At 34.6% G+C, this 17,272-nt stretch overlaps 1 protein-coding gene across 7 annotated transcripts in view; it reads left to right on the forward strand.

The window, feature by feature from the left end:
• The first annotated feature begins 1,079 nt into the window (after window positions 1-1,079).
• The window catches only part of LOC130943465 (BEACH domain-containing protein B), a 31,150-nt gene continuing 14,957 nt past the window's right edge, over window positions 1,080-17,272 (forward strand). Inside the window, exons 1-24 of one of the 7 annotated variants that reach the window (XM_057871355.1) lie at window positions 1,184-1,300; window positions 1,476-1,555; window positions 1,634-1,692; window positions 1,767-2,084; window positions 3,648-3,711; window positions 4,831-5,050; window positions 5,738-5,914; window positions 6,345-6,665; window positions 7,586-7,808; window positions 8,331-8,399; window positions 8,779-9,240; window positions 9,404-9,719; window positions 10,391-10,855; window positions 10,987-11,145; window positions 11,272-11,421; window positions 11,878-12,033; window positions 12,239-12,280; window positions 12,416-12,760; window positions 13,637-13,810; window positions 14,004-14,164; window positions 14,269-14,587; window positions 15,049-15,487; window positions 15,593-15,920; window positions 16,068-16,256. In XM_057871355.1, the coding sequence (XP_057727338.1) occupies window positions 1,966-2,084; window positions 3,648-3,711; window positions 4,831-5,050; window positions 5,738-5,914; window positions 6,345-6,665; window positions 7,586-7,808; window positions 8,331-8,399; window positions 8,779-9,240; window positions 9,404-9,719; window positions 10,391-10,855; window positions 10,987-11,145; window positions 11,272-11,421; window positions 11,878-12,033; window positions 12,239-12,280; window positions 12,416-12,760; window positions 13,637-13,810; window positions 14,004-14,164; window positions 14,269-14,587; window positions 15,049-15,487; window positions 15,593-15,920; window positions 16,068-16,256 (4,898 nt within the window). In that variant the 5' untranslated portion in view covers window positions 1,184-1,300; window positions 1,476-1,555; window positions 1,634-1,692; window positions 1,767-1,965. Of the gene's footprint in view, window positions 1,301-1,475; window positions 2,085-3,647; window positions 3,712-4,830; window positions 5,051-5,737; window positions 5,915-6,344; window positions 6,671-7,585; window positions 7,809-8,330; window positions 8,400-8,778; window positions 9,241-9,403; window positions 9,720-10,390; window positions 10,856-10,986; window positions 11,146-11,271; window positions 11,422-11,877; window positions 12,034-12,238; window positions 12,281-12,415; window positions 12,761-13,636; window positions 13,811-14,003; window positions 14,165-14,268; window positions 14,588-15,048; window positions 15,488-15,592; window positions 15,921-16,067; window positions 16,257-17,272 lie in introns of those variants that run through there. The other 6 variants (XM_057871353.1, XM_057871352.1, XM_057871354.1 and 3 more) reach the window with 6 other exon arrangements.

Consider the following 17,272-nt stretch of genomic DNA (forward strand, 5'->3'; position numbering starts at 1 on the left):
GATGTACACTACCATCTACCGGACCTCATAGAGGTTGGATACGACAACATGGGTCTAACTCTACTTACCTGAATACGTAATTAACTCCTACAATCTCTCCGACTCATCTAAAAAGGAGATGTCAATAATCTTCCTAACAAAAGGGAGTAACCAACCTACTCGCAAAGGTGAAACTACTTAAAAGGTGGTTATTAACTCTACATTTATAAATACCTTGATACCCTCAGGTATTCTTTGAACTCCAATTTATTAAAAAATTGCCTACAATTCTTGCTAACTTAAAGTATATTCTTTGAACTCCAATCTACTAAAAATTTGTTTATAATTCTTGCTAATTTAAGTATTGGAGTTCCTTGCAGGTACTACCCCTGCCTTTGCTTACAAAGAACTCAATCGAAAAAAATGTCAGACCAATTTCTAATAAGAATCTGAACCTTACGTTCAGATCAAAATCCATCCGTTTCAGATAACTCTCGAAATAGTGTTTTTGTTATATTTATATATGTTGTTGTGCAATTTTTTCAATAAAATAATTAGTTATAAAAATAATAAAATAATTCTGAGTGATATTATAATAATATTATTCTTAAATTGATGATGGCACTTTCTTTTAATTATGCTTTTTTATCTTTTTCTAAAATTATTCGCAATTTGTATAGACATAAAAAAATAAAAAATATTAATATAACTAATAAGAAATAAAAATAAATTAAAAAAATAAAAGAATATAATTAAAAAAGAATAACCATTATCAATTTGAGAAGACACTATTATTTTTTTAATAAAATAATAAATTTATCAAATCATTAAATATATATATATATATATTTATATGATATTTATTATTAATATCTATTTAATATGTCAATGAGTTATAATTTAAATGATATATTTTTTTATATTCATTTAAGAGATCAAAGGTCAAATCTCCTAATTTTTGTTAAAAAAAAAAATCTACTTAGCATATTTGCTCTCTTAGCCTGGTAAAAATCGTTTTGACGGAAACCAACCCCACTAGGGGAAAAAATGGAATTAAACCATTTTCCAAGGTTCGCTTTTCAACACTTTCCTAGTTTCCTCTCTTACACGGATTCTTCATTTCGTCCGAGTTCCGATTCTTGGAATAATATTGAAAACAAAATAAATAATAAATAAAGATAAACAATTCTCCTAATTCCATTACCGACGCTATTAAAGAAGCTCATAGAATTATCTTAAAAATATATTAAAAAAGAAAAGAAAAATCGCTATCTCCGATCTCCATCGCAAACCCTAGAACTTCATCATCTCGTCTTTTCAGGTACACTTCAAATCGATTACTGATCTTGATCATTATCAATTAAGTGATTTTTTGTTGTTAGAAAATAGTACAATTTTGGATTATTGAAATTAAAATGTGTCGAATTCGGATACAGATGTATCTGCTATTTTGAATTTACTAGCTCTTCAGAGTTTTTTTTTTTTGAACTTTCGAGAATCTCGAGGGATATTGATGTTAGAGCTGTTTAATGAGTGAAGGAAGTGCTTCGTTCAGCTGAGAAAGGGATGTATTGAAGTGAGTATGAGAATATTGCTTGGTCATTTACTCATTTTCTCAAGTTAGTTCGTAGTTAATATTACATGTTGTGTTTAGTTTGTTTCTCCTTAGAACACAAGTTGAAGGAAGGATCATGGCATGGTGACTACGACCAAGTAAATTTTTTATATTTGACATTATTGGCCCGTGTTAATTTCCTGAAGCTTTACTTTTCTTACCTTGTCAGCAGGTTTGGGTGGCGGTTTTATCATTTTTAATCAGTGGTGGGCCTGGTGGCGTTGGTGGTTTTTAAGCATCTGTATATTTTTTGTTATCTTGCAACTCAACTTGATTATTTGAGCTAGAAACTTAGTCACTCGGGAATGGTCGTTGAAACTTGTAATTGTATCACGAAGTCTTGATGCCAAGTGGGATCTCCGTGAGGGAGGATGAACATCGTTAAGGGTGTTGCTGACCTTATCCGAAGAACTTCGTCGGGCCAAATTGGTGAACCTTCAGGTTACCAAGCTCAAAAATTTTCTCCTCCTGGACCAAAGATTCGCTTCAGGTAACAACACTATATAACTAAATAATAATTAGTTAACAATGAAACATTTCTATATAGAAATTATGCTGATGTACAATGCATGCCATTCATCTGTAGATGCAACAAACTCAAGTTTGGTAGCTTTCCATAAGTTACGTCTATCGTTGTGCTTGAAGTATTTAACTAATGGTCTAGGTTGCTTTCTTTCATAATTAGCTAGAAGTGTTGGAAATGGAGTTTTATGTAACCTTGAGTGGAGTGATCTGTTCATAGAGGCTGAATTGTGTTAGAAACCGTCTGGCGGTTAGTAATAATATAATATCATATTAGTAATATGGAGTGTGACGAGCAGCCATGGGTGTCCAAGTGGTGAGGAGATGACTCAGGTTTCGATAGAAAACAAAGTAGAAGTTACAAAAGGAACTAGGATAAGCTGCTCAAATCCATTTGGATTTAAACAATAGCTACTCCGTAGAATGACCCTGAACAGAGCGTTAGTGATACTAACAGCATAAACCTATCTCAAAGCATGTTTATGGGTGAAACAAGACCCTGAAAGATGTTTGCACTCTGCTTGAACTGTATGAAGTATGAACCAAATAATAAGTAACATGTTGCCAAGCAATTTTCTCCTATCTATTCTTGCAGTCTTGGCAAACTATACTGAACTTTCGAACAATGTTCTAGAAGTAGCAATACAATATCAAGAATTATCTTTTGCAAGAGATTCAGCTGTTGATATAGGCAAATGAATGACTTTACATAACTTAGCAATCACAACAACAACATATGAGAAGAGAAGAGATTTACAAAAGTGGATATAGATATAGCACATATAGCTAACCTAAAGGGATAGACCGTGTAACGATACTGGGGAGTCCCTTTGAATGTTAAACCCTAAAGAGAAAACCTTAAATAGAACATCAACTGTGCACTTAACGGATGCTAAATAGGTAATTCTTTTCCAAACAAAATCAATAGTGGAAAAGGAATCTTCAAAGATACTAGAATTCGCTTCCAATCAAGGACATCAAAGCATTAGAAAAAAAATGAGGGTTTCCATATAATTTTCGCTTCTTTACACAAGCCAAAACCTTTTATTAGAATTGAGTGGCCTAACCCAGCCCCGAAAGCTAGCTTAAGGGCTAAGGGTTGCCTAGCACTTATAAATGCTATCATTGCTATATTCTCAAACAATGTAAGACTTCTAATACCTCTGAACTTAGTGAAGTTGAGACTAATGTAAGTTCATGTACAATCCAAAATGGATCTCCAAAGATACCCAAAATACTGAACCAAAGCGAATTCAACACAGGGCAACATAGAACGAGATGGACCTCCATTCAGAATCTAAACCGCAGATTCTACACATATTGGGCAACAAAGTAAGGAGTATCCTACACATCAAGAGCTTGTCACTAGCATTAATCTAATTAGGATCTGCAAACAAAAGTTTTTTTCCATAATCCGTAGTTGCGACCTTAATTAGCATGCATATATGTTAGCATGCGTATATCTTAGTAATCTTGTTACCATCCATTTTGCTTTCATTTGAGTTCTATTTAATTTTATACTTTTTCCCAGTGATGTTGGTGATGAGGCAATTGTAAATACTCTATGGGAGCGATATGAGAAAGTTGATGATAAGGTATGCTTGGAGTTATGCTAATTAGTTTTATAATTATTGTACATTAAATTTCTGAAGCTTGACAACCTTTTCATGAGCTATATATATATATATATATATTTGCATTTAAGTCATGTATGGTATCCAGGTTATTCTTTTAAATTTTCTATGATTTCTTGGTCTTGTACAGATGATAGATTCTCTATGTCGATTCTCTTCATCTCAAAAATGTTTTTTGTCTGTGCATTCTCTGTCTTCTTTTGTAATCTTGTTGTCTCACCACTTCTAATAATTTTGTTTGCGTGAACACCCAAATTAATCCCTATCAATTTTTAGTTTTGATAAATTAGTCCCTAACAGAAAGGAATTGACAATTTAGTTCTTGATCTTTTTAAATATTAGGCAAGTTAGTCACTAACAAAATATAAAGACAAGTTAGTCCCTTATCTTTTCAATTTCTTGTCAGTTTAATCTTTCTATCATATTTATTTCTATAGAAAATTAGAGATTCATTAAGATGATAAGAAGGATGATACAAATTGGGGATAAGGGTTCCCCTATACAAAAGAAAAACAAAACAAAATATTTATCTATAAAGCATAGCTTTCAATCTCTCAACATCTCTGAGAGGGAAAGTCCCCTACAAAGAATGTGAGCTTTACACCAAATAGATGCTAAACATCGAATCTTACTCTGTAAAATATGCTTGTCAGAAATCTGCCACTGAAAGTTCGTGCATTACACCACTGATGCAATTATCAGGTTAGGCCGTCTACATTACACCCTTTGTGTGTGGCCCTTTTTTGGACCCTGCATGAGATGGCAGAGATGCTTGTGCACGACACTGTCCTTTTTTATTATGGACTAATATGTACGATATTTTAAAATATTAAGGACTAATTTGTCAATTTTATTTCTTTGAGGACCAATTTGCCGAATTCCAAATTTATTAAGGATTAATCTCTGAGGCTACTCATTTTATTTTGTAATCCCTTTAAATAAAGGAAGATGAGGCATATGTGCTTTCTCAGTTGTGGGTTGCTGTATTTCTTGATAATGATGGTTTCTATCTTACTCTATACAACAGTAGTTATTTATTTAGCAACTTGGCCGTATAACATAATTTTCTGAATGTTTTAGGTGGAGAAAAAGAGGTTGCTTCACGTTTTCATCAAGCAATTTGTAGTTGCCTACAAGGACTGGCAACCTGTAAATTCCGGTATATTGTTAGAGTCTGCATCTGTTGAGAACTTACAATCTGCTGATGATGTGGTTGTTGGCTGCTCAGCTGGACATCCCGTTGAAGTTATTCGAGTATTAATTGATGAGATTACTCAGCTAAGCTCATTGGTCACTGAGTGTAAGTTGCAAATCATTGTGTCATCATCATTGTCATCATCATCCTCTTCTTCTTTTTCTTCTCCATCACCTTCTCCTTCCTCCTTTTTAAGTCTATATCTGCTAGAAATATGGCCAAAGTGAAGTGCCTTCTGAATAACTTGGATAATGCTCGTCCTCAGGCTTGCTTTAGGTGGAGTTGAGGAGATCCACTCTATACACTGTAATATTAGAGCTTATTCTACAGATTATTTTTTTGCCACTTATACATGTCTAGTCCTGTTTATGCTACAATCTAGATGTCTAGTTGTGGGCACAGGGTGTGGGTATTAAGTCAGCTTGGGAATCATTCCCCATTAAGTTAACTTGGATTGAGTCAGACCCTGAGAATTCTACTACTAACATCGATTAAGATGTAGTCTGGCTGGGTTTAAACTTTAGTGCATTTTATAATCAATAATAAGCATCAGGCCTTTATTGTCTGTATGTAAAGTAAATGGAAATGAGAAAACAGGCTTTATAGTTATTTCCCATTTCTCCTATTGGGAACAACTATCTTATTTTAATTTGCCAAGTCAGAATTGAGTCCCATTTCATTTACTTGATTTCATGATGATATTGAATTCTTAAAAATTGTAATTTTGGTTACTGATATCGTAACTGCTAACAGTAATTTACAATAATTTTAGTTCTCTCTTGTTCTTTTCAGTGAGCACCAGCGTGGTGCAATCCCCAGAAGAGTTATCTGGGGCCACTACCAAATCATTTATTACATCTGAAGGATATTTTATTTTGGATGCACTAAAAATTATAACCCGTTCATTATATAATTGTCGTGTCTTTGGATACTATGGTGGGGTTCAGAAACTTACAGCACTAATGAAAGGTATGATCCATCTTACATGTCTAAGGGTTTTTCTTATAATTTATGGTTTTGGTAACTCTTTTCTATGATATTATGTCAAAATATTTCTATATTTCCACTTGTGATTTTTGGGTTTTGCATATTGTTTCTTTATAGTCCATGATGTTGTCTGTTTGTATTTTGTATTTTATTTTGCACTTTGGATGTTGTATTGCCATGCATTTTTGAGCTGGCATGGTTCCGAAAATTAGATTTACTTCCATTAGAAGTATATATATGAACTCAATTTCTGGTATTTAATAGGATTCACTTTCTAAAATCTATCTTACTTCCCACTCTACACACTTGCATTTCAAAAGTTAACTTTCGTTGTTACAATGGATCGTAATATGCATTTTAAAAACAATTGAAGTCGATTTTTACTCTGGTTTCATTTTGTTAATTGTTACAGGGGCTGTCGTACAACTTAAAACCATAAGTGGTGCCCTTTCTGCTGATGAAAGTTTGTCTGTCTTTGTGGCAGATAAAATCAAGCTTCTCCAACAAATTCTGACATATGTTGTGTCAATCATTTATATTTTCATTGATTTAGGATATAATATAGACAAACAAGATGAGTTGTTCTGCCATCCTGTAGGCATTACTTTTCATGCTGATGCTCCAATCAGCTCTTCAAACAGTTCAAGGGATTTATCTACTGAAGCAAGGCTACATTGGCGACAGAAAGCAGTTGTTTCTGTGATGGAGGCTGGTGGTCTAAATTGGTTAGTAGGTAAGGTAGGAATCTATTGTTTTGTTACTTGGAAAAAATATGTGCTCCAAATAATTATACATGAATGAGGGTACAAATAAATTCTTTAAAGTTGGTTAAATACATTTATAGGTCACTGGATTTTTCACACACATTAGAAGGTCTATTTCAATTTTTTCTATTTTACTTTTACATAGATTCACAACAGGCTGTGACTGGCAACTATTATCCAAAGGTCATTGTTTGTTGTTATAGGTTTTAGGAATGTTGATTGTATATTTTTGTAAGTGGTGTCCTATAATAATTTTTTTTTGTCCCAAAGTTTAAATTTATATGTAAGGACCTATTAAAGATTTATATAGTTACGGAGTTAACTTATAACAAAGTATTTGGAAATTTGGTGAAATTGTAGGACTCAATGGTTAAGGTAATTTAACTTGATGTTAATGGCTCCCCCCTCCACCTAGGAAAAAACCTTAGGCTTGTTTGGTTTCTAGTTTGTGGAAAAAAAAAGTGGGATTAAGGAATTAAAATCTTGTTGCCTGAAACAGAAAAAAAAAAACCCCGGGGGGGGGGGGGGGGGGGGAGTAAAAACGAAAAATATAAATTTTAATGGATTCGGTCCCTGATTCTGCTGTAATATCAGAAATCAGAGATGAGGATTAGGACAGGGCACGTGTGCCTTTGTGCACCTGTGTCCTCTTATTGTGTAAGCATACAAAAGTCTAGGTGGAGTCTTCTCGAGTAAAAATAGAAGTTAGACAGACCTATTTGCTATTTATTCCAACTTGAAGTTTGAGAAAGTCAATTTGATATTTAATTGCTCCGTGTTGATTGTATTTAATGGGATGTTCACAGACCTCTCCTAGATATCTAGACTTATTTTATATCTTCTTTTTATGAGTGTCCATATTGTATTCATCAGACTTGATTTGTCACAGAGCTATTACGTGTCATCAGAAGATTCAGCTTGAAAGAGCTGTGGATGGATGATTCACTTCAGTACTTGAGCTTGAAAATCCTATCCTTGGCCTTGGCTTTAAATCCCCGGGGTCAAAATCATTTTAAAAGTATTGGAGGGCTGGAAGTGCTTTTGGATGGTCTTGGATTTCCATCGAATTATGCTAGAGTTTACAGTAAATTTGTTTTGGCTGACGGATTGAGGTAATGTAACTTCAGTGGGTTTGTTTATTTATTTTTTGGTTTAGTAGTTTTTTTTTGGGGGAGGGAAGAGAGAGAGGGGGGGGGGGGGGAGTGGACAGTGAGAGGGTAATGTATCTTCACGAGGAAATAAAAGGAAAACATATAGGTTCTACTAGATTGGGCCAAGTAAAACTGCATGTCAATCTCTTTGCTTGTCTACCAAAGAAACCACATCTGAAAAGGTCATTTGCAGAACTTTTTCCTGAAAGAAGCTAGGAAGGTAACCCCACTCCAATTACTGTCAAAAGATGAGGAAGTTTCCTTCAAAAAATCTAGGATTATGTGGGATGTCCAAAGTGTGCTTGGTGTTGGATTTGATGAGTGGTTCTTTCCCCATAACCCTCTTTTTCCTTAGGTACTCACACATTCCTTTCCAGCCAAATATGCCAGTTGCCAGAACATGATCTGCACAGTTCTTCTGCACCTCTTGAAGGTTGAGTCTTTGTGGATTATTAATTGATGATGGGTGTCATGGTTTTGCAGGGATGATAAACCACTGCAGAGAACTTTCCAGCTTCATATTCTTGCTCTGGAAGTTTTGAGGGAAGCTGTGTATCCTTAGTTCGCATATGTTAATTTCTGAGGCTCTACTAATTTGCAAGCACAGTTGTTTTGATGAGTCCTTTTATGTAAACATCCCTATACTACTTAAAATCTATAATCTAAGTAGCAGAGAAATTGCATCCACACCATTACATATGAAAGTTCCAAGAAGTTACATGCATATTAATCTGAGCTGTATTTCTCTGTTTAATATTCATTCATGGTTTTCTTAGTTTTTATTCTGTGGCAGCTAGGATGATTATCCGTCGTGCATGTGTTCAAATTTATGGGGTAGTTGTTGCCCTATTTTTTCCTTAAAGAAGACTGCCTGGTGCTTGATTCTCTTGCTCAAATTTTATGTGACCTTGAGACCTTGACATTTAAACAGCTATGGAAATACAAACAACTTGCAATTTCTTTGTGAAATTGGTAGGGTGCATAAATTTGCAAATAGCTTTTGTTCACCAGCTTTTGTGCTTCAAGATTTGGGGCAAGAGAAGGGTCATCCTCTGCATCAGGCTGTTGGTTTGCTTGATCTTGACACTAAAAAGGAAGAGAATGGTGTTAAACCCAATCCCGCTGCGTCATCAGCTAGCCATCCAACCCATGTTTCCTTTTTTGAGTTTTGGAATGATTATGTTATAAGGTTGAGCAGGGGTCTTTGTTCATTTCTTCTAGTACCTGAAGGCTCAAAATCTCTTACGGTCCAAGTATGTTCTAGTCGATTGTCATTGCCTATTTCTTCGGCCTATTGTGAACTGTCAATCAAATGGGTCATAAGAGTTCTATTTGCAGTATTTCCTTGCATCAAAGCTTGCTTAAGTCAGAATGGGTCGCCAAGTTATTCAAGGTTGATTTCACTAATTGGCCGTGAATTTCTTTGTACATCTGCTTAAAGTTCCAGTCTGTAAAAGCAGTAATTTGGGAACTATTTCTGTTATTATGGTCGTGGAATTGGTGCTTTCATGTATTGAACTAATTATGTGGTATTGTTTTTCTCATATTTACTGCAGGGTTTTTGTCACAATTCTACAGAACACAGTTCTTAATGCATTCAGAGACATTCTCTCTTCTTCTCCTCTCTTACTTGAAATTTTCCGTGAAGAGGGAATATGGAATCTTGTCTTTTCAGAAAATTTCTTTTTCTTCGAATCAGTTTCTGATGAATCTGCTAGACAGATACTTGATAACGATGAGGATTCTGAAATACTGTCTGCTCCAAGTAGTGTAAGCAACATGGCAGAAGTTAGTGGTGTCAATAATCTACAGTTAGAAATAATTTCATTTGTGGAGTTTGCTGCCACTTCAAGTGGAAATGCACACAACATGGTGGGTTCTCTCATTTGCCCCTCCTAGATTCTTTCTGTTAATAATTACTTCCATCATTTGAAAATGAGGTTTGGTAGAAGCTTCAAATCACCTTTTCTTAGATTCACCTTTGTAATATATGCTTGTGTCCAGAGCTTTTGTGACATGAACTGGATCACTGGAAGTTTCATGTGGTTTATATAGATCAGTAGATTGGAAATGACACCATTTTAGCAAAGAGGTGTAGTGATTTGTGAAAGATATACACTGGCAATGTAGTCTCAGCTGCATTGTCGAAACTAATTGTTATATTTAATCACCTGTACCACATATTTGCATTAACTTAACACTAGCAATGTTGTTATTTGACTCTGCCCATTTTTATTTTGCTAAACTATGCTGGCCTTTTTCTTTCTTTTGTGGGAGAGGGATTCCGAAAGTGAAATCAGTTATTTCGATACCATTATTCTAACTAACCTCTAACTCTGTTATCTTGTGTGCCTTTCTTGATGATTTCTATCTATTGATTATCTTGATTTGAGTAAAGATGTATAGTCTTATGGTGCTTGCATTTTTGTTCTTTGTGATGTGTAATTCTTTCTGTCTTTCTCATTGTTTCAATCTAACTCTTCTGTATCAGAAATTGTATGTGGGAATTTTCTAATGCATTTCTACATTTGGTTCAATGACAGGCTGAAATGTCTGCTATGCTGGATGCACTTGAACATTCTGCTTATAATCCTGAAATTGCTAGTGTTCTTTTGAGGAGTTTGGTTCGCATTTTGCAGCTCTCTCCAGAAAAAACAATTGCTTCCTTTAATACATTGGATGCAATTTCCCGGGTTCTAAAGGTTGCTTGTGTTCAAGGACAAGAGTCTAGAAGATCTGGTATCATGAACCCCTCCAATGAGAATAGTAGCATGGAATTATTATCACTGGTGCATGACCAATATAAATCCAATTTGTCTGAGAGTGTAAAAAGTTGGTTTAATTGTATGAAATTATGCCTGGAGTTCTTTTCCAAGTTCTCAGAAGCTGTTGAAGACACTAGGAGTTTGATCTTGCATAATTTTTCATGCGTTGATTGCTTGTTTGATTTGTTTTGGGTAGAAGGTTTGAGACAGGATGTGCTTAGACACATACTTGATCTAATGAAGGTATTGTGTTTTATGTATCCATATGTCGTGATTTTTTTGTGTTAGGATGCAACTTTGGAATCATAGTGCATGCCATAACTATTATGTAAATTTTTCGTATTATATTATGTTTAACACTGCTCTTTTTACAGATTGTACCACACTTTGAGGAAGATAAAAAAGCAATGTTACAGTTATGCTCTAAGTATTTAGAAGTGTTCACTCAAATAAAAGAACGGGAAAAAAGTTTTGTTGATCTGTCTATTGATTTGTTGGGTGGGATGAGAGATTTGCTACAGGCTAACCAAGCAGTATGTTCCAGCATTAATTTTTGTCCCAACTATATTTTGCTAACGTCTTCACATGCATCTGGCAATTTAACTGATTTTCTTTTTCGTTTGTTTGTTTGGGGGTGGGTGGGATTTGTATTGTTTCAGTACTATCAAGCTCTATTTCGTGACGGGGAATGCTTCTTGCATGTTGTATCGCTGCTTAACAGCAACCTTGATGAGCCAAATAGGGAGAAATTAGTTTTGAATGTCCTCCAAACACTCACTTGTCTGCTTGCAAGTAATGATGCTTCAAAGGTACTGATTTTCTTTTTAATTTGTGTTTCGTTTCCCTTAGTTATTGGCATCAATGTCTTTCTCTTTATTGTTTTATTTGACACAAGCACAAGTGGCATCAAAATTCAAATTGCTGTTTCTTAATCCAAAAGTGAATTCTTTTGTTTTCCTTTACTGTAATGTGATCATATTTGCTGTTTTAATTGCTTAATCTTTTTCAAACTAAAATAAAATATTCTTTGTTCAAATTGAATGAATGATGAATAATGAAAATTTGGTTTCCAATATTTGCACTGATTGCCAATTTGATGATTCAAATATCAATAAGCATCATTTGTTTAAGTCAGGTCTAATCCTTTTTTCATTTTAACCAGGTTGGATTTATATATTTATTTTTCTTTTCACCTCACCCTTCACTTGAATTATATCATTGTATCTCCCTTAGAAATTCACTTCGTATTTTTTAATTGCTTCCAGGCTGCATTTAGAGCACTTGCTGGAAAGGGTTACCAGACAATGCAGAGTCTTCTGTTAGATTTTTGCCATTGGCATTCAAGTGAAAGCTTTCTAGATGAATTGCTTGATATGCTTTTTGACGGAAAATTTGACATCAATACTAGTCCAAAGATTAAGGTGATATGCTATAGCATGGCTTCCAAAAACTGTTCGGTGAATGTGCATTGTTTTCGTTTTTGATTCCTATTCCTAGAGCATGGCTTCCAAAAGTGGCATTTGTTGCACAAAATGCAGCATGTTATGTATTTAGAACTATTGTAATTTATTGAAATTTCATGATAGTATTTTACTTATTGTTCTGTTTTTGCATTTTTGATTTCAGAATGAAGATGTAATAATATTATATCTATCTGTACTGCAAAAGGTTTGGAATTCATTTTCCGTTGCCTTCTCTTCGTCAATTGTTAATTTTCTTGATAACTTTTTGAGTATTTGATTAATCTCATTTTGAGAAAATAATACCATCTGTTTTATTTCTCGCTGTCTTGTGATTGGGCAGAGCAGTGAGTCTTTGCAGCATTATGGACTAGACATGTTTCAGCAACTGCTAAGAGATTCCATCTCCAACAGAGCTTCTTGTGTCAGAGCAGGAATGCTTAATTTTCTTCTTAATTGGTTTTCTCAAGAGGATAATGATAGTGTAATCTTTAAGATTTCTCATTTAATTGAAGCCATTGGTGGGCATAGTATATCCGGCAAGGACATCCGCAAAATCTTTGCTCTACTGCGAAGTGAGAAAGTTGGGAAGAGGAGACAATACTGCTCTGTTTTGTTGACAAGTCTCTTGTCAATGCTACATGAGAAGGGGCCAACTGCATTCTTTGATCTTGATGGAAGTGATTCCGTAAGTACTCAAGCTATTCTCTTTTGTGAAGGTTTATGACAAATACAAATAGAACCAGGGATATGAAATCTGAGTGAGCTTCTGAGAGTAATCTCACTTAAATATGGGTGGGTTTGGTAAGCTTACTGGAGAGATATTTGTGATTTTCAAAAGCAAAAGCATGTCATTTTGTGTTTGGTAAATTAAAAAATATTATGTGCCTGTACTTTTAGCTTTTAAAAGCTATGAATATTTTTGAAAGCATCTATGATTATGAAGATAGTTTTCACAATTACCTTGTGTTTTTCAAAATTAAAAAAAATCTATTATAATTTTATATATTAATAACTGTCTTCTTTTGTTCTTATTTCTTATTACGTTAATATCTATTAAAGTCATTTTAATTTTTTAAAAGCTATTTCACCAAACTCTTGTATTGTTTATGGAAAGCCATTTATATTTTGTTTTACAGAACATAACTGTTATAACTTTTGCTAATATTTGAAAAGCCAAGAAACATAGACAACTTTTGAAAGGTACAGACTTGACCAAACTCACCCTATATCATTCACATTTTTGTTGTAGCTTTGAATTACTTTGACTTACTGTTGTTTGTGAATCTTACTAGAAGACGTGTACTCAAAATAATTATACAGAAGGTTCTTTTTGAGCTTCAATTTTGATTCTGACATTTACGGAATTAAGACGTACTGTTTTGTTGGCTGTTAATTGATGCTGTATGCTATTTGTGAAGTATTTGCTTTTTTCAAATGGATGTTTCAACTGCATGCGTTTTTCTTTTGCAGAATTACTTTTGTATGTGCTAATGTAAAATGTAATTTTGTATTGTTCTTATTGCTATGGGACCTTTATCTCATTGTTTTCAAATCCTTGTAGGGTATCATTCTTAAAACACCTCTGCAGTGGCCTATGTATAAGGGTTTTTCTTTTTCCTGCTGGCTCAGGATTGAGAACTTCCCTAAAAATGGAACAATGGGTCTTTTCAGTTTTCTTACGGAAAGTGGAAAAGGAACCTTGGCTGTGCTTGCAAGGGAGAAGCTAACTTATGAGGTAGGAAAACAAATCTTAAGATAAGCTTCTTCATTTTCTAAGATTGGGTTCTGATTATGCATTTATTTGTGTTGGTTTAGTTGGTCTGACCTTCCATTCATTCTATTTTGGGTTTTGCTAACATTATTTTAACATTGATCTTTTTTTTTTCCTCTTTATCCGTCTCCCCCACCCCTCTTTTTCTATGTTGCAGTCAATTAACCTAAAGAAACAGCGTGTGGACCTGAATGTTAATCTAGTTAGGAGTAGATGGCATTTTCTTTGCATAACTCATAGCATTGGAAGAGCGTTTTCAGGGGGTAGTTTGTTGAGATGTTATATCGATGGTGATCTTGTCTCATCTGAAAGATGCAGGTTTATGCCATGTTAATTGTTCTATAATCAATTAAAAATTTATACTGTTTGACGAATTGACCTTTGTGTCACTATGACTTGAGTTACATGCTTTGTTTATTCAGGTATGCTAAAGTGAGTGAATCATTAACAAGTTGTACGGTTGGTTCAAAAATTAAGATGCCTCACTATGAAGACAATGCACTCATCTTTGAATCAATCCGAGATTCGGGCCCTTTTTTTGGCCAAATTGGCCCCATTTATTTGTTTAACGACGCCCTTTCTGCTGAACAAGTTCAGAGTATCTACTCTCTGGGACCCAGTTATATGTATTCATTCCTTGATAATGAAGCTTTACCACTTTGTGGTGATAAGTTACCCAGTGGGATTCTTGATGTAAAAGATGGTCTTGCATCAAAAATCATCTTTGGACTCAATGCTCAGGTCCTTAATTTTTTTTTTTAATTTTTTTTCCTTCTATACATTGCCTGTTGATAGAGTTTGAGAAAGGGAGAGGAGAGAAGAGTTAGAAGAGAGAAGGAGTTGAGAGTGAATATTTATTATGTTATTTCATTACTGAGTCTGAGCTCAGTTCACTGCTTGTATACATAGCTGAGTAGCTTATTCAGTAAGCTAGTACAAAGGGGTAGAAGAAACTTCTCATACTTAAGTTAGTTGTAAGATCTATACAAGCTGGCACCTACTCTAACTCTATAACAGATTCTGCTTCTTCTAGACTCATAGCTCACCTTTCAAATCACCTGATTATCTGTACATGTATATGATTTTGTTCTCTTTGTATTTATTTTGTTTATTTATTTATTTATTTTTTGAATCAAAAGAGTATGTTTAAGCCATATTTGTTCTAAAGTTGAGACTCTGAATGGCTTTATTAATTTTTTCAGGCAAGTGTTGGCAAAATGCTGTTTAATGTTTCACCAATAATGAGTCAGGCATTGGAGAAGAATTCCTTTGAGGCGGCTGTAATTGGTGGAACTCAGTTATGTTCACGACGCTTGCTGCAGCAAATAATATATTGTGTCGGTGGCGTATCTGTGCTTTTCCCGCTTATCGCCCAGACACAGTGTAGTAAATTTGAAATTGAAAAGGTGGGAGAATATGAAAAGACATTAGTAGCACAGACAATGAGGGAATATATGATGACCGAGGTTATTGAGCTGATTGCTTCTCTTATAGATGAGAACTTAGCAAATCAACAACAGATGTATCTTGTGTCTGGATTTTCTGTCCTGGGATTCTTGTTACAATCAGTTCCTCCACGAGAACTTAATATGGAGACTCTTTCTGCATTGAAGCATCTTTTTAATGTTGTTTCTAACTCTGGTATGTTATCTTTTTAAACTTATGTTACATCCAACTTTGGTAATATTTTCTGTCGGCACACAACTTTGGTCTATGCTCCTTTCTGATTCTTCTCATGATTAGCAGAATTGCTTGTGAAGGAGGCTATTTCTAGCATATTTCTTAATCCTCTTATCTGGGTCTACGCAATTTACAAGGTGCAACGAGAACTATACATGTTTCTGATTCAACAATTTGATAGCGATCCTCGATTACTGAGGAGTTTGTGCCGGCTTCCACGTGTTCTTGACATAATTCACCAATTCTATTGTGATAATGTCAAGTCTCGATTCCTTCCTGGAAGTAACCCTGATCAACATCCTGTTAGCAAAGGAAATACTGAGCAGAGACCTGGTGTAGAAGAAATACATAAGATCCGTCTTCTTTTGTTAAGTCTTGGTGAAATGAGTCTCAGGTATAGTTTCTTTTGATTGATTAATTTTCATATTCATACCTTTTAATTTGCTCTCATCTTTCTCCTCTACAATAATTCACCATAGTTTATTAATTCCACTTATTCCTTGATTTATAATTATAAATTTCATTTTCTTGATATATGCAGGCAGAACATTGCTGCAGGCGACATAAAAGCTCTTATAGCTTTTTTTGAGACAAGTCAAGATATGACTTGTATTGAAGATGTCTTGCACATGGTTATTCGTGCTGTTTCCCAGAAACCATTGCTTGCTTCTTTTCTCGAGCAAGTTAATATCATTGGTGGTAGTCAGGTTTTTGTCAATCTTCTCCAGCGGTATGTCACACTTACAATTTTTTCCATGAAATTCCTAATAGATTGTGAACTTTCATGAATCAAATTACATTATACATCACTGTCAGTGTTAAAAAGGCAGTAAATTGTTCTAGGATAAATATTCAGAAAAAAATTTTTTGGTTTGTATTAGAGAGAGTCAAATTTCCCCCAATTCTAAAGGTAAGTTTTGCCCAGTTATTATAATGGTTACTTCTTTTTTTTTTTCCTTTTCTTTGTCTTATCTCCTAACTTTCTCACTTCCTATCTCTCTCTATCACACACACACACATTGTAATCTACCTCACTTTTCTCTCTTGTGCCTTGAGCTTTCTCTCTCTTCCATTGATGCACACCAATAGTATAATTATCGTTATATGTCATGACTCTGATGATTTTTCTTCCACTGTGTGTATTTGTGTTTTATCACACTGCCACTAGACGGGCTATGTTATATGAAACAGTGTTGGGCAGCAAAAGATGAGCATGAACATAAGTTAAATGTGGCAAAGATGAGGATGTTGAGATGGATAAGCGATCACACCTAGTGGGATAAGGCTTTGTAGTTGTTATTGTTGTTGTTTGTTGTTGAATGAATATGTTTTTGGCTGGAAGCAAGTAATTGGGATTTTAATCTAGGTCATAGATTTATGATTTGATGGAGTGGAAATTGCTTTGGCTGTTGTGGCTTGAGCGCATTCCACATCAGAACTGTAGGGTTTTTCTTGGGGATTTAATACCAAACAGAGCAAGCTAGGAATAATGCAAAGGATAGGTAGTTAGAACTACCCTTGCCAGCAAGGATAATTGCCTGTTGTAGTAGCAGGAACAAACTTAAGTCTTGAAATACCTATTGTACCCCTGGGATAGCTTGCTGCACTAGTTACTGCCTTTGTATATAAGCACAAAAATGTGCATCACTTCATTTAGATCAATATTTTTGGTCTGTGTTGGAGGGTAGAGTCTGGCTTTTCTTTGTGCACTTTGGTCTTCTGTCCTTTCCAATGATTAAAAGAAGA

Source organism: Arachis stenosperma, chromosome 8 (assembly GCF_014773155.1).
Source record: "Arachis stenosperma cultivar V10309 chromosome 8, arast.V10309.gnm1.PFL2, whole genome shotgun sequence".
Taxonomy (NCBI): Eukaryota; Viridiplantae; Streptophyta; class Magnoliopsida; order Fabales; family Fabaceae; genus Arachis; species Arachis stenosperma.